The sequence below is a fragment of the Acinonyx jubatus genome, chromosome A1 (genome assembly GCF_027475565.1).
Source record: "Acinonyx jubatus isolate Ajub_Pintada_27869175 chromosome A1, VMU_Ajub_asm_v1.0, whole genome shotgun sequence".
Classification (NCBI taxonomy): domain Eukaryota; kingdom Metazoa; phylum Chordata; class Mammalia; order Carnivora; family Felidae; genus Acinonyx; species Acinonyx jubatus.
In genome coordinates this window covers 207498113-207519808 of record NC_069380.1, presented here as the reverse complement: position 1 = coordinate 207519808, position 21696 = coordinate 207498113, and the positions used below count along the sequence as shown (strand labels likewise).

The following is a 21696-nucleotide window of genomic DNA, read 5'->3' as shown; positions in this document are numbered from 1 at the left end:
GATTCCACAAGTCAAGAAGACTTAATACAATTTCACAAAACCAGAGAAAAAGCTTTCTCCAACAATAAAAATCTAGTCTAAATCAGGAAATAAAAAAGTAGTCCAACTTGGCTCACTCTACTATCATCACCAACCCCATCTCAGCTCCTCCCCCCATCCTTCTTTTTTCAGGACAGCCTGGCCTCCGAACACAGTAAGTGGAAAAAAAATATGAAAAAACATCCCCCTGCTTAAGATACACTTAATATGTAAAATAAAGACATCAGGAACCTTCAGCATAGTGGAGTAAATCCAACCCTCAGCCATTCCAGATGGGAGATGAGGATAAAAAATATAAAATCGCAGAATTTGAACACTTAATTTTAGCCAACAGTTTTAACTATCTTTCTACCAAACTGCTAAGAACACAGAACCAGGTTTAAAAAGTAGAAATGTGGCCTCTATCTCACTGATGGAGAAAACCCCTCCACGTGCAATTATGTTACAGGCCAAGGGCACTTGTCAGGGTTTCTGGACAGTTCCACCTGGACTAGAAGAAAGTAAGGTAGAGATGTTTGTGACTCAGCTAGTTTATTACTTTTTACGGCTACTGTTGTAACTACGGACTAAGCCAAATATTATCTAACTTGTACTGTTCAATAGCATTTTTAATAGCACATATTTATTAAGATTATTTGTAAAACAACTGTAAGAAATTCCTACCTGAACTCACCACGATAAAACTTCTGTAAGGCTTCTGGAAAGGAATGTGTATATCGAACAGGAAGACATAAATGACCCTCAGACCTTTAAGAGATTTGGAGTGGTGTAAAGGGAAGAAAGAAGAAAAAAAAATTTAATTCAAAAGGTATCACTAAGCTATAAAAATCAGACATAAAATTTTGTAAATTTTTATTCTATACTTCATTTTTTTGCTACAAAGTTTTCTGTATTTTCAATAAGACAGAAAGACCAAACAGAAAGACCAAAGTGATTTTACATACAGTTTTAATGCCATGATACACAAAACTAAAGTTTCCACATTACAGTGAAACTAAAAAATAACAGCAAATGTGCCACTGATTTCATTTCCCTATAAAATTATCTGATGGTATAGTGACATTTGTATCCTACTTTTATAATATTTATCTATTAACTTTAGGCAAGTCATTTTAGCATCAGCTTCCTCATCTCTAAAAGGGTGATAGAACCACCAATCTCAAAAGGTTATTCTGAGGAATCAAACTATTTATGGTTCAAAAGTGAACCATAAATCTTTTAAATGTCATTTAAGATATTCCAAGTCATAAAGAGAAATCATAAAGCTTAATCCAATGCAATCCTTCATTTATTAAAAAAATATAGAAGAATTAACTCCTTTTCAAGGCGTTAAAAGCTTGAGGTATGGGGCGCCTGGGTGGCTCAGTTGGTTGAGTGTCTGACTTTGGCTCAGGTCATGATCTTGTGGTTCATGAGTTCGAGTCCTATGTCAGACTCTGTGCTGACAGCTCGGAGCCTAGAGACTACTTTAGATTCTATGTCTCCCTCTCTCTTTGTCCCTCTCCCACTCTTTCTCTCAAAAATAAACATTAAAAAAAAGAGCTTGATGCAGAAGACAATTTTTTTTTTAAAAAATTGCAAATTACAAAGTCTTAAGATTGCCTATAGTTGCTATAGAAAGATGAGATAATATGGCACCTAACATGAGAAAAGGTGTCCAGAAAGCTCAATCATCATTACATGATGCGTTGATCTTGAAGGAAATATTGAGAGTAGGCTTTGCAAAACAAACTCTTCATAATAACTACATTAAGTGTGAAGAGCAGAGAAAACCTTTTCACAAAGTCGTGACTAGTCAATTTCTTTATCTGAGTGGATCAACACTGAAATTAAGACACTTAGGCCTTGCCTTTAATTTCTATACTCCCTGCAACACTTTACATAGTGCTAAGTATATAAAAGGTATCAACAGTCATTTGATAGAACAATACCAGCTAGGGTCAACTGGAGGTCTAAAACATCCTGGAGAGAACAATCTCTCATGAGGTTATAGTCAGATATCAGCTAGGGCTATGAGCATCTGAATCAGGTCTGACTTGGCCTGAAGGATTCATTTTCAGTGTGGCTCACTCACAGGGCTGGCAAATTGTGTGAGCTATTGGCAAGACACCTCAATTCTTCTGCACGTGAGCCTCTCCATAGGGCTGCTTGACTATCTTCACATCATGCTGGCTGACTTACCCCAGAATGTACAATCCAAAAGACCAAAACAGAAGCTGGAATACCATTTATGACCTGGCCTTAGAATCTACACACTGTCATACCATATTCCATAGGCCAGTCCTGATTGAATACAGAAGGGGAGAGGTAACCACATAAAGGTGTAAATGCTAGGCAGCTATCTTGGAGGCTAGCTACTACATGTCGTATACCCTATTTTAATTATTAAGCATTCAAATGTCATTATTATTTAGAAGTTCAGTAGACGATTGCAGAATACAAACGAGACAAACCGAAGTTATATATTTAATTTACATGTGAGTGACCATGTGAGTGAACCATCTTAGAAGGGTATCTCCGAGCCCAAGTCAAGCCTCCAAGTGCCTGCAGCCCCACCTGACATGTAACTATAACCTTATGAGGAGAGATCTCAAGCCAAACCACCCATCCAAGCCACTCCTGAATTCCAGATACACGGAAACCAGGAGAGATAATAAATGATTTTTACTACTTAAGCCTTTAAGTTCTGGTTTGATTTGTTATGCAGCATTTGATAACTAATAGAGGAAAGGAAACTTAAGTTGAATATTAACTTCTAGGATTAAGGCTTGTGAGTCACCACAGTGCTTAAGAAAAAGAAGTCAGACAACCTGAATTACCGAACAAGCTAGGAGGCTTAATACATTTCTCGCCTGTAGACAAGAAGAGAAACCAAAGGACTTCTAAAGCCTATTATTCTAGGTAGAAATTAGAGAAGCAGTAGTATCTGTTTACCAGTTTCAAAATCTCCACAAGCTTATGACTATTAAGCCAGGTTTTTAAAGGAAAATATGTCTCAACAAACTGTATGAAATGTGACCACTAAAGAATCTCTTAACGATATAAAAATATGCCATAAGAATTTCTAAAATATACATGCATCAACACTGAAAGCAGTCAAAAAAATATTTACTGAACCAATGATCTCAATAACTTATGCTCAAGAAATTTTTACTCAGCTAGGTTGGGGTCCTAGCCCTATTCCCTAAAAGCATTTAATTAATCATTCAGTTCAAAGGTTTACTGTCTATGGACTATGTATAATACTATAAAAGCAATAGAAAAATTAAAATACAAAGTCCTATGCTCAAGAAATGTATAGTCTAATGGAGGAGACAAACAACCAAGCAGAAAACGATATGAAAGGATAAGCATTCTCTACAGGGAATTATAGTCAGAGCCCACAAGATGCACCAGAGTCATGAATGAACAATTATACAACTACACAACTCAGTATGTGGTATAAGGGCATTCTGGACAAAAGCACATATATAGACATGAAAAGAATATGGGCCTTTTGGAGAACTCTTTCACTTATTCTTTCAAATCCTACTGTCTTAAATATCAACAAAGCTCCTCACCAGAGGAAAAGCCTCCACCCATGGTGTCAGCAGATGCTCAGATCGAACATCTGCACTTAAGAACGGCCATCAGAGTGGGCAGTAGAGGAACTGGTGAGGATGGTCAAAGGTACAAACTTCCACTTATAAGACCATAAGTACTGGGGATGTAATGGACAACAGGATGACTATAGTTTACACTGCTGTATAGTATATCTGAAAGTTATTAAAAGAGTAGATCCTAAGAGTTCTCATCACAAAAAAAAAGCCCTTTTTTTCATGTCTATATAAGTAAATTTACTGTAGCAATCATTTCACATTATGTATAAGTCATTATGCATTACACCTTAAATTTATGCAGTCTGCATGTCAATTATATCTCAACAAAACTGGGAGAAAAGATGCGATTCAAAAAAAAAAAAAAGAAACAGCCTTAGGAAGAATCCTAGGCTGTTCCTAGAGGTGTTGTTTTTGTTGTTGTTTTGTTTTTTACTGAAGAGCATACAGTAAATGAGGATAAACTAAAAAGCAAATAGGCAACAGATGGTGAAAGATCATACTATTATACTAAGGAATTTGCAATGTATCCTAAAAGTCATGGGAAAGCCTAAAAGACTCTAATTTAGGAGTGGATACACTATTTGTACTTTGGAGTAACATGAAGACAAAGTGTAATGGATGGGTTGGAAAGAGTAAGACTGGGAGCTACTGTGGTAATTTAAACAACAAACTATAAACGCCTACACGGTGTTCATTACCAGTGACGATGGCAAGAGATGGACTCAAAGGTAAGATCCCAAGAACTCAGAATTAGATCCATAGACCAGTGTGGTAAGGTGGGGATGGGGTGGGGGTGGGGGGGTGGATGAGGGACAGGTGGTCACAGCTTTAGCACAGGTTATGACTCCATTCATCAAGTAGGGGAGGGCAAAGGAGATAGGTTCGTTTGCAGGCATGTTACTTTTTTTTTTTTTTTTTTTTTTTTAAATAGGCTCCATACCCAGTGTGAGGCTTAAACTCACGACTCTGAGATTAAGACTCACACGGGGCACCTGGGTGGGTCAGTTGGTTAAGTACCCGACTCTTGATTTCAGCTCAGGTCATGATCACACCGTTCATGAGTTCGAGCCCCATGTCAGACTCCACACTGATGGTGCGGAGCCTGCTCAGGATTCTCTGTCTCCCTCTCTTTCCCTTCCTCCTTCCCTCTCTTTCTTTCTTTCTGTCTCTCTCTCTCTCTCTCAAAGATAAACATTAAAAAAAAAAAAAAAGCCACATGCTCTACGGACTGAGCCAGCCAGGCGCTCAGACATGTTACATTTTTAATGCCAATGGATATATTCAAGTAGAGGGTAGAATGGCTCAAATAAGAGAAAAATAACAGGAGAAAAGGACAAAGAATAATCAGGAACCAGAAAACGTAGAGTCTTACATATCACAGCGAAGGAGACCAACTGTTCCAGTTTGCCTGGGACTAACAATTTTCCCAGGACATAGAACTTTTGGTGCTAAAACTAGAAAAGTCCTTGGCAAACCAGGATGAGTTGGTCACCCTAGCCAGAATAAAGAATTAGACTGTACTCTGAGTTAGATAAGGGAGCCACCATAAGATTTGGAGCAGAGAAGTCACTCTGGCTGCAGTGGGAAGAGAATATAAATACGGGTAAGAGTGGAAACAAGATCAATGTTAGATATAAATATTTTGGAGTCCACGATCTAAGTTCAACCAGAGATATTAATCAGCTATTCTGGAGACATTATAAAGAGTGAAAGAGAGGGGCGCCTGGGTGGCTCAGTCGGTTGAGTGTCCAAATTCAGTTCATGGTCTCGCAGTGAGTTTGAGCCCCAGGTCGGGCTCTGTGATGACAGCTCAGAGCCTGGAGCCTGCTTCGGATTCTGTGTCTCCTTCTCTCTCTGCCCCTCCCCCACTTGTACTCTGTCTCTATCAAAAATTAAAAAAAAAAAAGGAGTGAGAGAAAGATGGCCCAGAGGGTAATATATAAAAACACCACTATTTAAGCAGTGACTAAAATATAACATCCTTCAAAAGACACAAAGTAGTAGCCATCAGGATAGGAAGAAGGGGCAGGGGGGGAATGGCGGTCATAAGTGCCAAAGAAGTACAGATGCATTAAAGGAGAAGTCAGCACCAAAAATTTCCCAGAAATCAAGTTAGACAAGGACTAAAATGTCCAGTAAGTTCAATAACCAGGACATCACTAGTAAGACAAAACGAATGTCAATGAACTGGTGGGAGCAAATCCAGAAAAGCTAGCAAAGGTTTAAAAACAACTGAAGTAAGTAAGTGGAGATACCAAGCTTGGGGGTAAAGAGGAAGAAAAAGAATAATAATCAAGAGAAAGGCACAGGGTAAAGAATTTATTAAATTTTCTTAAAAGATGACAGTCTTGAGCAAGGTTTTAGCCTAAGAGGAACCATGTGCAAAGGGAGAAAAGGAAAGAAAGGGAACAGAACAAGGTTTTTATTTTAAGCCAAGGAAAAGGTAAAGAAGTTCTTATCCAATGACTTCCATTTCCTCTATCAGGTAAAGGAGAAGGCTAATGCTGAAGGAGGAAGGGTAGGGAAAGCAGGGAATATATACAGGTTAAATAGCTTGAAGAAGCTACCACACAGAATGGGGAAGAGAGAGGACCTGAGCCACACAGAAAATTTTGGGTCCAGTTCTAAGTGCTAGAAACTACAAATTGGAAGTAAGTTGGGGCGCAAACTAGGCCACAAAGCTTAAGTTTCTATTTTTTTACCCAGATGGCCTCAGCAGTGCTGATGGAGGAATAAAAAGGATGATCGACAGAGGTAGGATTGAGCAGAAAGACAATGGTACAAAACGTCTACGAAATTTGTCAAGCAAGTGAATGAAGTGAGGGAAAATTAATTGAAGAAAATAGAGGGGTTCAATGCACTGAAAACCAAAGGGCAGACTTAGCAGAATTGAAGGAATAAGACTGCTATTAAAGATAGGAGACTGCGGTCAGAGTGGAATTAAGATTTGCGAGATGGGGCAATTCTAGATGATCATCAAGTCCAGGTATGGTCATACTGTGGGTGGCTGGAATAGAATGATGCTAAATGTCAGTGAAGCTGAGGAAAGAAAAAAAGAAGTGATGACAGGGTTTGGTCTCTTCATTAAATTGATGAAGTCACCCAGAAAATCAGTGGAGATCTAACCAGGAATGGAGATGAGAGACATAAGAAAGGTAGAAGATGGGACATTAACTCATCCCTCTTCAGCAATACTGAAGGACACCAATACTCACCTAGGTCAAGGGCTCAGGTCTATCCTGACACAGATCCTACTCCCAGACTACCTGGGAAGTCAAATGTGAGGACCTGTCCATCCCATATCATAACTTTCTACCACCAATGGCAGCTAAATGCATATATATTTCTCATGCCTGAGCTATAAGCAAGAGCTAGATCCTTGGAAACAACTTGTACTAAAAAAGAAAAATTATACTAAAAGTAGAAATGAATTCTACGTGCCTGAATTTCATCTCTAAAATGTTTTTGGAACATGGTTCTAATATTCATGATAACCAGGAACAATGATGCTTTCACTTAAACATCATGCACCACAGTAAACTTTCTGCAGCAACAGAGCACAGCAATGTGACTATGGTAGAGGAAATAAAGACCTTCCAAAATTTAAGATTTATCAGAAATAGATCCTAAGCAGAGCAAAGCATAACTGTATGTACAACACACACACACACACACACACACACACACACACACACACACACACACAGCAAATAAAGAGAATGTGTTTTTCCTTACCGTTCTGGATCAGTGTTTACTCCAATAACTGGTTTAAGTCTGTCCAAGACTTTACTTGCCGCCAGAAGCATCGTGCCATCACCTACATAACCAGATTTGTTACAAAACCAGTTTTTAACATCATTCTGAACACAAGTACTTTTATTTTAACAATCTCACTCCCATCCCATCCTGTTGACCACCAGAGGTCTCTCCACTGCCTTTCTACCCACCAGCCCTAACCCAGGATTTCTCAACAGTGGAAAGACTGACATTTTAGGCCAGATAATTCTTTGTTGTGGGGGGCTGTCCTGTGCAAAACAGGATGTTCAGCAGTATCCATGGCCTCTACATGCTAGATGCCCAGTAGTAGCCTCCAATTGAGAACTACTGCTCTAATCCTATCACTTCTATTAGCCAATTCTTTTTCTTTCTGTCATAACATCAATCCAAACTCATAAAATATTTTAATGAGAATATATCTAACAAAGTGTCCGGTGTAGATTTTTCTAACAAATGCTATCAATTTAAAGCTTTAGAAAGAATGTTCACTAACTTAATAATAAAGCTCAGGAAAAAATAGGTATAAGTATATGAGAGTCAGAGTGGGATGAAATCTAATCCTGTTAAACTCTTAAATAATTTCAACTTTTTTTAAAGACTAGTATAACTAAACCAAAATACAGTTACAACTCATTCTTTGAATCATATTTGAAGTTAAATATACCTTTAATATACATGGAACCTCACAATAACATCATTCACTAAAAAAGCAAAATGTTACATATAGCAGATCTTTTTAAATCTTATCCTAAAAATCTAAAAATGCATCTTGTGGTAGGATTCTGAAGACTTCAATACAGCTAGACTACAGGGAATCTGGAAATGTATATTAAAGAGTATTTCTGTATTCCAATCTTTCCCTCTGTAAAACTATTACCTCCTGCAGCTATGACAGCATCTGCCCATCGAACAATTTCTTCATCATATTCTCTCCTCTTTACTAGGCGAACCTCAATTCCCTCATTCCTAAGATAAGAAAGTAAACGTTACATAAAATTTCCACTAATAATTTAAAGGATGTTTTCTGAGAGGCAAATTATTACAATGATGTAAAATAAACTTGTTTTATAAACAAATTTATGTTTAGCTTTGCAAGCTTAGCTTCATTTTAATTACAACAGCCAATTAACTATGGTAAGTCAAGATGCACAAGAGTAAACTGAAAGTTAATAATGATCCCAAATCTTTACATGCTTTAAAAACATCTTGTTACAGTCCCTGACAAATAGCAATATTGATAAATGAGAATTTCAATTCATTTTCTCTATTCCTGATGCTAAAATTCATTAATACAAAAATGTCCTAGAAGAGTCACATCTTGAGAGACTTTTAATTATAAAACAAAATAGTCATTACTTTAAATCCAAAATATTCATTCAGTTGTCAGACGCTGAAACAGTAACTAAAATACTTTCTACTTTGCATGTTCTCACACTGATTCTCTTATATAAACTTATTCACTGACTGCATTAATTGAATTAACTGAAGTTTCTATGATATTCAGACATTCAAATAATATTTTAATGAACACCCATATAATCTAGTATTGTTTAAAAAAACATTACATATACAGTTCAAGCATAATGTATACAGAATTGTCTCTGTGGAAAAAGCACTTCTCAGACCAAATATTAACTGAAAATCTGTGAAATTTTCAGAGTACAAAAATTTCCTTAGAAACACTACAATGTCAACTCCATTAACCATGATATAATTTTCTGAAAATTATAACGGAAATCTTTACTAAAAATCGCAGGATCATCTTCTAGTAAAAATAAAAATTAAAAGTCCTGAATACAAAAGCCCATCCAAGATCCAATCCCAATGACTCACCGTAAACTATCTAGAATATGCTCTACATTTTTGGTGTGAATATGATGCCGTTCAAGCAGTCCACTGTAGCTAGAGCCTTTCAATGCAAGCTATATCAAAATAAAACAAATTCTGTCTTATTACATGTCATATAGTACACAGTATAACATCTCTCTTTAAAAAACCCTATGTAAAAACCGAAAGATTTTTTTTTTTGAAGGTATATTTGTAGGACTACAAGTTTAAACTGAACTAGAAAGCCTTACTTCAGAAAATTATAATTTGGTTTCAATACCAAATACAGCATTAAGTTTCCTGAATCACGTAGTTAACAAGATCTCAAAATTTGCCTATTTGGGGCACCTGAGTGGTTCAGTCGGTTGAGCGTCCGACTTCAACACAGGTCACGATCTCACAGTTTGTGAGTTCAAGCCCCGTATTGGGCTCTGTGCTGACAGCTCGGAGCCTGGAGCCTGCTTAGGATTCTGTGTCTCCCTCTCTCTCTGCCCCAACCCACTCGTGCTCTCTCTCTCTCAAAAATAAATAAGCATTAAAAAATTTTTTTTGCTTACTTTACAACTAATTTTTTAAATGGATTTTTAACACATTGCATACGGCTACTCGAAGACCAAAGATAAACTAATCTTCTCATATTTTAGAAGGCAGTTACATGACCTTTACTCCACTTGGATTTGCAGCTCTCTTCTGTTCAGATTTATAAACTCTATTTGGAATTTACCCCACACAATCCAAACAAAGGACTGGTTAGCTCACTGAAATTGGATAACATTCAGATATAAAGACATATGTCATTCAAGAATTATCTTTCCTAGTCCATTGGAGTGACATTTTATAATGTTACTACCATACCATTAATATTCTCCTTTTAAAGTATATGTCTTCTAAATAAAATAAAAGTAAATAAAATGTTGAGAGAGAAGTTTAGAAATATCTTCAATGAACATCCATTTAATCAAGTAGGAAATTTGTCCAGTAGAGTGAATGCCAGAATTAAAAAGCATATTGCGGGGCGTCTGAGTGTCTCAGTCAGTTAAGCATCCGATGTCAGCTCAGGTCATGATCTCGTGGTTAGTGGGTTCAAGTCCCACGTCAGGGTCTGTGCCAACAGCTCGTGGCCTGGAGCCTGCTTCAGATTCTGTGTCTCCCCCTCTCTCTGCCCCTGCCCCACTCACACTCTATCTCTCTCAAAAATAAACATTAAATAATAAGCATTAAAAAAATAACAAACAAGCAAAAAGAGTTTCTCCTACAAAATTTCCAAAAGCGAACATCACTTCTGCCCAAGTAGCCTGAAAGTTAAAATACAACAAAGCATGAACGGAAAAATGGATTCTAAACCAACAAAAATTTGTCCACATTAAAGTTAGATGTGATAGGTTATTTCCTAAATGATCCAACTGCTTTTATTAAAGTATCATAGATATTTTTACTTGACCTAAACTGAGTTTATTACAAAACAAATTTTTAACTTATTTTACTAGTCAGCTGAATGTTACTACTTTCTACTCTCTGTAATAAGTCACAGGAAAGCTCAGTAAGGGAAGGAAATAGTCTTTTCAAATTTAACGCATAAGAAATACACAAACTTTTTGAGACAATGACCTGTTTGTTTGGTATGTAAACTCACTAGGCAGAATTGAAGCACTCTTAAAAAGAGTACCCACTTAACTAAATGGTACACTGTTAACTCAAAACTGCCTTACACTGATGAGAAACACCTAGTCAACAGCTAGAAAGTAAACTATTCCACTTAGCATGATCAGGCCTGGTACAATGAACCCTAAATATTTCTCCAGCTATATTTGGCATTTATCTTAGATCATTTCAGTTTCACTTAGCCTTCCTCCCAGGCACTCACCTTTACTTTCCCCATAATTCTCTTCCTACTTCTGCCTTCCTCTTTTTATCCTGTTTACCCATTCCCTCATACATTGGGATTGCTCAAGGTTCCATCTCTGACTTTCTTACCTGCTCCCACTTCGTGTTCTTGGAGTTACCTCCCTGCTGCAGGACTTGATGGCCCAAGTATACACTGGCAACTATGAAATATACACTGTTAGCTCACATCTTTCCTTTAAGCTTTCGGCTCAAATTTTCAACGTGAGCATTTATACTCCCCCATTGGTAGATCAGGTACCTTTCCCCACAACCATCTAAATCTGATTACATATCCCTCCTTCAAATTTGCTCTTCTCAGTCCCGTATACCAGTTAATAATACTTACATTTATATAAGCAACAGAATAAACGCAGGCGTCACCTTTAATTCTTCCCTCACACTCAATCTCCACAGTCAGTGGTGAAGAACAACAATCTGTCCACAGTCATGCTGCCACTGCTTGAGTTCTGGGCAACATCAGCTCTTATCTGGTGTCACGTAATAGCCTGCCTCCAGAATTTCTAACTGCTTCCTTTAAAAGTCTTTATTTCCCAGTCCTCCAACCTAACCACCACTACCAGAAGCCTGCTTTCATGCTAGGCCCAGAATGCTAACGTCTCAGAAAAACTGACCCTCCACTCCTCTTGTGGGGAAAGAGAACAGGACTGACAGTTGTTTTCTATTGCTAAAAAACCACTGAAAATGACTAGGACATAAAGCAAACTCCTGCACATGACATTTAATACCCTGATAAGGTCCAGCCTACCTGTTCCCCTTCTATATACTCACTCTTGAACAATGATTTTCAAACTGCCCCTAAAATGGCTGTCACATCAATTTATTGATCACAAGCAGCACTGGTATTAAGAATAAACTCTACTACATGCAACTGCTCAGTTGTTTCATATTACCTTTTATTTCAAATACGAGTATATGTACTTAGTGAGTCATATGTAAAATTTTTCCAACTGTAGATTACAGTCAGAAATATCTCAGTTCTTTTGGCTGGCAAAGATTAACTTCTCCACTGTCTCATTAGTACTGTTCTCTATCCTTGACATACAAATTCTTCCTTATTCTTTAATATTTAATTAAAATACCCTAAACTTAAAGGATCTCATTTCACTGTCATCATATTGGCAAAAATGATAAAGTCCACCAAGTGCTAATGAGAACACGGGGTATCAGGGAGATGTTCAGTGCTTATGGAAATATTATTTGTACTTCTAATTGCATTTTTTAATAGAAAAAACTAGAAACAACCTCATTATCTAAACAATGTAATACTTGACAGCACTTAAAATAAATTAACATATATCAAAATAGAGAAGTTTCAAAACCAATAGTGAATAAGAAAAGCAAATTTCTAAAGAACAGGTATACAATTTAAAGAATATATTATTGATGTAACTTTAAGACACACAATACACTTTTTATGGGCATGGTCACATTAATAAATGTATAACATATGCATGAAAAAGATATATATGTGTATATATATATTTATTTAACAACTTCAGGCTAGTGGTTACCTCTAGGGACACAGGGAGGAAAAAAGTTGGAATGATAAGGCTTTAGTTATAACATTCCCTTTAAAAATATCTCTGGCATTGGGGCACCTGGGTGGCTCAGTTGGTTAAAGGTCCGACTTCGGCTCAGGTCATGTTCTCATGGCTTGTGGGTTCGAGCCCTGTGTTGGGCTCTTTGCTGACAGCTCAGAGCCTGGGGCCTGCTCTGGATTCTGTGTCTCCCCTTCTCTCTGCCCCTCGCCTGCTCACACTCTGTTTCTATCAAAAATAAACAAATATTTTTAAAAAATTTTTTGTAAGTATCTCAAGCAAATGTGGCAAAATATTAGTATCTGTTACGTCTCAGTAGCTGGATATACAGGGGTCTATTTTGAAAGTTTTCTATGTGGTAAAAACATTTCATAACGGAAAGTCTAAACTTTAAAAAGATCACTAGCAAGTCTACTTAAAAGTTGAAAAAATGCAAAGGTCATCTTTTTCTCTTTCATTCTTACCCTTCCCAAATTACTCCCTCCCTTCTCTGTATTCCCGTGGACCACTTACAGTTATAACACAATTTAAAATATTTTCTCCATACATTTGGGAACTCTTTTATTCACCTGTGGTTCCCCAGAACCTAGCAAGTGCTCAATGAATGGGTGACACTTTAAACAAATTAACCAACAAACTTCATGAATGTTGGCAATAGTGACACTGTAAGCAAGTTTTATTTTGAAACATATTTTTAGATCTTATTTTTAAAGACCATAATTTTTATAATTATTTTCTCCACTACAAAAATACTTTTTTTTTTTTTTGAGAGAGAGAGTACAACAGGGGACAAAGGCAGAGGGAGAGAGCGAGAATCTTAAGCAGGTTCCACACTCAGCACAGAACCCAACACGGAACTCGAACCCACAACCCTGGAATCATGACCTGAGCCAAAATAAAGAGTTGGACACTCAACCGACTGAGCCACCCAGGCACCCCGCAAAAATACTTCTTAGAAGAAAGTAAACAATTGAAAACTATCACTTCCTCCAAGAAATGGGCTTAAAAAAAAAAATGAGCAAAAGTTAAATTCAATAAGTCTTCAGTTACTTAAACCATCTGTTTTACAAAGGAACCTATTTTGAAGTGACCAAATCAGTACCATTTTAGGTAAAAAATTTAATAAATAATGGTGACATTTACATAATGATCATTATTGTGGCTAAAAATCTTAATTATGCTGCTTTAAATTATGTAAATTATCAGTCAATTTGCTCTTCCTAAAAATCATGTAAACAAGGAAAAACAGACATTATACCTATTTCAAAGTCAAAGAGGCTGATAAATAGAAAGAGGTTAGGTTACTTGATCCAGTTTACAAAGCTAATAGATTGGTGCCAGTATCCAAACTCAGATCTCCTGCCCTTTTTTTTTTTTTTTTTAGTTTTTTTTAATGTTTGTTTATTTTTGAGAGGCAGAGAAAGAGAGAGAGCAAAAGCAAGGGAGGTGCAGAGAGAGAGGGAGACACAGAATCCAAAGCAGGCTCCAGGCTCCAAGCTGTCAGCTCAGAGCCCGACGTGGGGCTCGAACTCACAGACTGTGAGATCATGACCTGAACTGAAGTCAGACGCCTAACCGACTGAGCCACCCAGACGCCCCTTCAGATCCAAGACTGAGCCACCCAAGGCGCCCCTGCTCTTAATCCAAGACTTGTCCACTAGAGACTCCCAACAACCCTACATTAGCTATAGATTTCACTCCTTCTTGGGAAATGTAAATGCTCATTAGGGCACTAAGCCTCATTTTAATGATTAAGTTACACAGGCCAAGAACTATTCTGTTCCTATGTCCTAATTCTACCAACTTTCAGTTAGGAAGAAGAAATCCAATTGACTAACCTCTCCTTGAATGCAAATGTCTTATGGAGGTTGGTCTAATCTCCTGCACAATCCACATCATATATAATGAACTTTCCTAAGGCATGAAATAACCGGCACATTTGGTGATATTTTGAAATACACCTATTACGTATTACAAAGATCAATGATAGCGAAAAATAAAGTTAACTTACACCTTACTAGCTAAGAAGATACTAATGTGTATTGATAAACACTTTTTTACTCAAAACTTAATTCATATAATTAAAAACACAGGAAAAGGGATCACAGTAAGAAATTATGTTGTTTACAGTCTCATGGCTGGCCACATATTTGTAGTTTTGAAAACCTCCCCTAGGTAATCCTGATAAGAAAAGCCTGAAAATCAGGGCTCTAAAGCACACTAGTCAATGATTACGTTAGTGGTGGAATTTCAGCTACTGTAATATTCAACCCTTTTACATCTTTCTGGGTCTCCCATTAATGACAAATATTTATGGGAAGGAGTGTACTGTAAGTCTCTACTTTCCAAGTTGTATCGCACAAAATTTGACACATTTTTCTGTCCCCCTCCCACGGTCAAATAAAAATCCTGTTTTGTTTAGGCTCATGTTTCTTTAACACATGAAGCCTCTTCCAGGAAACTCATGTTGGTAACCTCTATCTTAAGATTTCAGCAGCTAACGTCTTTCAGAAGAATGATAGCTGGAAATACGGCTCTGGACTGGAAGCCTCCAAGAGAAAAGAACTAAAAATAACTTTTAAAAAGACAAACGTTTTACTACCTTTTTTGGTGGGGATGGGAAGGTGGAGAGGATGATGAATAAGATGCAGTCTTTGCCCTGAAGTCTAGAGAAGAAAATAATCAGATTATACTCAAAGGTGGAAAACTCAAATGTGTAAGTATTGGGAAGATACAGTGAAGAGTACCTAACACAACTTTGGTGGCCAAAGAGGGGCACAGCAAGGTTACAAAGGAAGGCTTCCTATGACAGTAACATCTGGAGCTTGACCTCCAAATTTGGTTAGAGGAAAGAGAAGTATTCACACTAAAAGAGGCTGCAGAGGAAAAGACACTAACAGATACAAATCAAACCACCCTGAAATACCATTTTTTCACCTCCCAGCTTGGTAAAACTCCAAAGTGTGATAAACTTCTTGTGGAATAACAGTAACTTTCATCCATTGCTGGGGAAGGTATACATTGGTACAGCCTTGAAGGGAAGAAATTTAGCAATACCCATTAAAATTTCAAATGTACATGCCTTTTGACTCAGCAATTCCACTTTTAGGTATTTATCTTAGAGCCTGGTTCACACATACATAAATTAACACACACGTTACTCACTATAGAATGTATTTTAATGTTAATTTTGGGGGGGGTAGGGAGAGACAGTGTGCATGCATGCAAGCGGGGGAGGGGTAGAGACATGGGGGGGGGGTGGACAGAAGATCCAAAGTGGGCTCTGCACTGACAGCAGCAAGACCAATGTGGGGCTCAAACTCACAAATCTGAGATCATGACCTGAGCCAAAATCAGAAGCTTAACAGAATGAGCCCCCCAGGCACCCCCATTACAGAATGTATTTTAATAAATTAAGACATGCACACAATGGACTCCTACACATACTATTTTAAAGAAAGAACAAGGTGCAGAATAGCTTAAATAGTATGTTATCACTAAGTAAAAAGGGGTGGGACAAATAAAAATAATATTTCATTGTGTTGATTTGTATGTATGGATTATTTCTGGAAGGAAACACAAGAAACTGATAACACTGGCTACTTCCAGGGACAAAAACACAGTGCCCAGTAACAAGAATAAGAGACTTTTCATTGTATAGCCTTCTGTATCTTTTACATTTTGAACATTTTAATGCACTAATCCATAAATACATAAAATTAAATCAGCACAGCACCTAATGAAAATTAAAATAGTTTGAAATTAGTGGAAAATGAAGTTCGAGACAAAAACTGATAAGAAATAAAGCTCAACAGGCATACAGGAGCCAGTTCATGAAGGGCCTTGTTTGGCATACTAAGTAAGGATCATGAAGGTTCCCATAGAGCAGTGTTTCTCAAAGTGTGACCTGGGGACCACCTGCAAATCTGGAGAGCTTATTAAAAATGAAGTCCCCTGGACAGAGCCAACAACCTTAAGGGTGTGTGGTTGATAAAGGCAGAGTCTGGAGTCTCCACAAACTGAATCAGAATCTTGGGGTGCAAAGGTTCAGGCATCTGCATTTTAACAAACTTCCTAGGTGACTCTACAGGTTATGGGGAGCTTTTGAGTAGTTCTAAGCAGAGGAGTAAACTGGCCAGATGTTCACTTTAGATAGACCACTCTGGTGCCTGTATCTGAAAGATTTGAGAGGAGTGAGACTCTGTTAGAAAGCCCTGGAGGTACTCCAGATCATGTTCTTTAATTTGATAAATATTCATATACACTACATTCATTGCATACCATGTGGCAAAAGTATTACCTGCCCAAGAACCACAACCTAAGCTACACCATCACTGCAGGAAACACTGTTAAGGGAAACAAAATCCAAGGTGCTAGGATCTCCCAAATATGTTAGGAAGGTAATAACTATGAATAATTTAATCCAGTAATAAAGGGACTGCTAAATGAAATTATTCCATCCCATTAAAAGATTAAAAAACAACAACAACAACTAGGAGTGCCTGCAGGGGTGGCTAGGTTGGTTAAGTGACTCTTGGTTCCAGCTCAAGTCATGATCTCACAGTTCCTGGAGAGCAGAGCCTGCTTGAGATGCTCTCTTTGCTTCTCTCTCTGCCCCTCCTCTGCTTATGCATGCACACACACGCACCCATACACACACCCAAACTTTAAATAAATAAATAAATAAGGCAACCATTAAAGGGAGTTGCGGTGGAGGGAGAGAAGGGTGGAAATTGTTCATGTCTCATTTAGTATATATGAAAATAGTTTTCAATAAAACCTTCTCTTTGGCCAATAAGGCATGTTTACAATGGCAAAACCCTTTCCAATCATCTTTGATTCATCTAAAGATCTAATCTGTTGAGTGTCATGGACCCTATAAATAAAAGTTCCACATCTGCCTACAGCTATATCTCTTATGATGTAAGTAAATTGGAAAGTAGTTTAATTATCCCTTGCAAGGTAATGAGCCAGCAGAGGTAAAATCCTACACCAGAAATTCACAGGAAACATCACTGCACGAATTAAAAATAAAGCAATGCCACCAATAAAAGTGAAAGACCAAGCTTCAAAGATTTAACCCTATTTTGTACACACTTTATCAACTAAGAAGTATTTCTTCTACTTAAGTAACCCATGAGGCTTTGGGGTATAAGATTTTACTGGCACTCCATCCTTCATCTTCTATTTGCATTTTAACAACCTAACAGAGACCTATTCTGCAACAAAACCACCACCTCCACAACAAAAGAGAACCCTCTGGTATAAAACTTCAGGTTACCATGACACTATAGACACCAGAGGTAAGGTGCCAGAGACTAAAGTAAGCACATGGCCACTTTCTTTTGTACTCAATTCACATTATTCATATATCTTAATATCTTTTACCCCAGCAAAACAGCAAACAATATTAGCCAGCTTATCAGTCCTACTACAGAGTCCCATTTTAGGAAAACTTTACACAGCCCCATATTTGGCCTCAACTCCATCTACTGCTATTCCATTCTGAATACTGGCTTTAATGTAAATGGTAAACTCAAATCAGTAAGGAACTAATCCAATATAATGTAACTGAAATGACGACGACTATTTCACTGCCTTGAGATTACAAAACCATGTGTTCTATAGTACAGAAGTTTTAATGCTAAGTTTTCTTCTCCCAAACAGCATTACCTAGCAATAGACAAATATTTACCAATTAGAGATTTCTCTTTAGATACCCATAGTGGGTACACTATGTAGTTCAATTTCTAAAGACTTATTGATCTGCCTACATTTAAAATGTTTTTATTAGTGGCAATCTAATTCAGAGGTCCCAGAATTAACCTAATTTAGAGGACACTCATCTTCCTGAGGCCTTGAAAAATCATCCAGAGTTTCAAAATGCCAGCACGAAAAAGAGCCTGTAGAGGCTATCTAGTCCAGCCTACTGTTTCATATACTGAACTAGGTGAAAGCACTTTTAAAACCTGACAGTACTACAAAAAGGTATCATTTTCATGCATGAGGCCCAGAGAAGTTAAAAAGACTGATAGGAAGTTAACCACACAAACTGGGCCTAGAACCCCAAGCTCCTAAATCCCAATCCCACACTCCAAACATGCCAATGGAGTGTACTACTTTAAACTGCTGCGAGGGGCTTTGATAAAATTGTATAGAAAACATTTTTATACATATGTTTGACAATTTCTAAAAAGTAGATCTTGCAAAACTGGGAGTACAATCCAAGGGACACACCTCTTTCCCAGAACAGAAACAATGTGCTTGCCTCTGACATTATTCCCTGCCTCATCCCCAATTTCACTCCCTGACAAAACATAACTACTCCAACTTCCTACTCAAATTAACTGATTTACTTTTTAAAATGATACAATTGTCTTCTATAAATCGCTACATCTTCAAACACTGAGAGGAAACACACCTGCACCTAGCACCTCCATTAAAGAAAAATAGGGACGCTGCTCAATTAACTCATTGAAGAATCAAGAAGTTTAATGCTGAAAACAGACTATATTTAAGCAGTGAGGATTTACAATTTCATTTTGATACCTCTGCAAAATATTACGAAAAAATCTGAAGATTACAAACCATACCAGAAGTTTAAAACAAGCTGTCCACTGTTACACAGAATTCTACAAGATTATGGTTATAAGCATGTATAACTCCAGAGCCTTTGGGGCCACAGTATCAACAATTAGAGATTTCCATATTGTTCATGGTAGCATCTTCACTCCCCTTTTCCTAGAGTTGGTGGATAGGGAGCATGGGTTCAGAAGTTTCAAAAGGAGAGGGAAGAGAGAAGATATTCAGGGCTTTTGTTTGGATGGATTTATATACTTCTGCAAACATGTTACTATCTGTACCAAATACAGTCTCTTGTGGAGATACTATGTTATAGACGTAGGCTCTTTATTTCATAATTGCCAGATTCACCTGCCTTCTGTCCTGCCCTTTCTACTTAATAACACAAAGTCAAATTTTCTCCCTTGCTAACCTCTGAACTCAAAACACGTGTGCTTTTAAAACAAGCTGCTAGAACCTTGTCTGACGACCACGTTCCATCACGGAAAAGGCTCGCCCAGACCGGCTTTCTGGAGTATCCCAGGCCTAGCAGTCCTGCGGAGTAAAAGGGGGTGTGTCCGCGGTACCTTCGTCCTCTCTCCCACTTCCCGCAGCGGCGCCCGGAGGGGGGGGGGGGGCTTTTTCTCGGGGAGGCTTGGGGAGCGGTTTCCAGGGCGTCCAGACGTCAGCCACTGGCCCACCTTTCTCGGGGCTGTTGTTGCTAATCCCCAAAGGGAGAATAGGGAGTGGGGCTAGTGAGGGCGCAAATGAATCTCCAAACCCTTCCCACTGGGAGCCCCTGCCCCCCCAAGTCTTCCTCCCCGTCTTGGGGGGGGGGGTCTCTGCAGTTTCAATGACCCCCCCCCTCAGCATACACAGAGGGCGGGGGTCTACGAGCGAAGCCAGAAGGATGGAGGGCAGCGAGGGGGGAAGGCTGGGCATTTAGGGCGCCGGGGTAGAAGGGTCATCCCGAGAGGTCTCCGCCACACCAAAAAGCCGGGGTCGAGCACACACACAACCGCGGGGGCCGCAGGGACCCACCAGCTGCTTCAGATCCTCCTCCGAAAGCTCCGCGTAACGGTACCGCTGCTGCTCGAACTCATACCGGGTGGTTTTGGCCACCACCACCACCCGCGAGGGGCGGAAGCCGCCTTCGGGGCGGCTGCCACAGCCCGCCAGCTCGCGCAGCTGCCCCTGCCCCAGGTGTCGCCGGCCGCCGCCGTCACCGCAGAGCCGCGGCCGCGCGGCGGGGCCTCCCGCGCCCGGCCCCCTCAGCACCGCCGCCCGGCCGCCTGCCACACGCCGACAGCTGCCCAGCAGGAAGCCTCGGTAGCAAGTCATCCTCCGCCCGGCGGGGCTGCAGGCCCGGGCTGCCGCCACCAACAGTGCGCGCGGCCCGCGCAGACCCGGCCTCTAACTCCGCGCCGGGCGGGCAGAGGTTAAGAGCACTACAGTGCGTGGCCCGCGCCGCGAGGGAGACGTGCCCAGACGTTGACGGGGGCGGGGAAAACCCGGCGACTGGGAGGAGGGAGAGCCCGAGCCAGGGAAAGGTGGGCGGGGAAGAGCTAGAGGCCTCAGGGTGGTGGGTTTTGTTTGTTTGTGTATCCGTTTCCATCCACGCCTGCGCAGTGGCTGCTTCGACACCGGCGGGCCGACTCCAGCTCCACCCCCTTCCCTGGGTGGGCACCAAACCCACACGGCCGCCCCCAACTCTGTGAACCAATCAGAGCCCGCTGCGGTTTCGGAGCCTGAGGAGCTGCGGGGGTTGGCTGTGGCCAGAAGAAGGGCTGGGATTCTATTTGGCGATAGAGCTGCCTTAGGAATCCAGCTGGAACCGGTCTGAAGCGGCGCGGGGGACTGCGGGTGGGGTTTCGAGCGCCTGGCGGGAGAGCAGGTGCCTGTAAGCGCCTCCTTGCCTGGGCTTCTTTATTGCTCTTAAACAGACCACATAAAACCACTCTTTAATCATGGCACATAAGACTGCATTCTTTATCCCTTCCTTCAACTAAGTCTAGGCAGATGGCCAATATGACCAACACTGGGCTGGGGGGTGTGGGGGAGGGGGAGGGGCAAGGAAACTGACCAAAGACCATGTGCATAAATTGTGGGGCCTAGTGCTAAATGAAAATGCGAGCTTCTTGTTCAGAAATTATCAAGAATTTCAAGACCGAGAGCGGTAAGCCGGGTCCCTGGCCCATCTAAGCATGGCGCCCGTGGGACTGCACAAGTTACAGCCTCTGCTGACAACCAAAAAACTATCAGTCCGGAGGGAGACAGGTAGCCATTGAGGAAATTAGAGGATAGCGGGTAGAGGAATCGCCAAGTGAAGCATTTCTGGATGGGGAGAGAACGTTGAAAAGGTAGCTAGGACAAGAGAGAAAGCTTAAGAATGTTAGTAATTTGGACTTTATTCTATAGGCAGTCGTGGCCTTGAAAGCTTGAAATCTTGA

At 39.7% G+C, this 21696-nt stretch overlaps 1 protein-coding gene across 2 annotated transcripts in view; it reads right to left on the bottom strand.

Annotated features, from left to right (window-relative positions):
- Window positions 1-20855, bottom strand: part of NADK2 (NAD kinase 2, mitochondrial) — a 48806-nt gene extending 27951 nt beyond the window's left edge. The window contains exons 1-5 of one of the 2 annotated variants that reach the window (XM_027075389.2): window positions 20288-20855; window positions 9249-9337; window positions 8293-8381; window positions 7374-7455; window positions 703-786 (exon numbers count right to left, since the gene is read on the bottom strand). In XM_027075389.2, the coding sequence (XP_026931190.1) occupies window positions 703-786; window positions 7374-7455; window positions 8293-8381; window positions 9249-9337; window positions 20288-20587 (644 nt within the window). In that variant the 5' untranslated portion in view covers window positions 20588-20855. The remainder of the gene's footprint in view (window positions 1-702; window positions 787-7373; window positions 7456-8292; window positions 8382-9248; window positions 9338-20287) is intronic. The other variant, XM_027075393.2, reaches the window with a different exon arrangement.
- Between the last annotated feature and the right edge of the window lie 841 nt (window positions 20856-21696).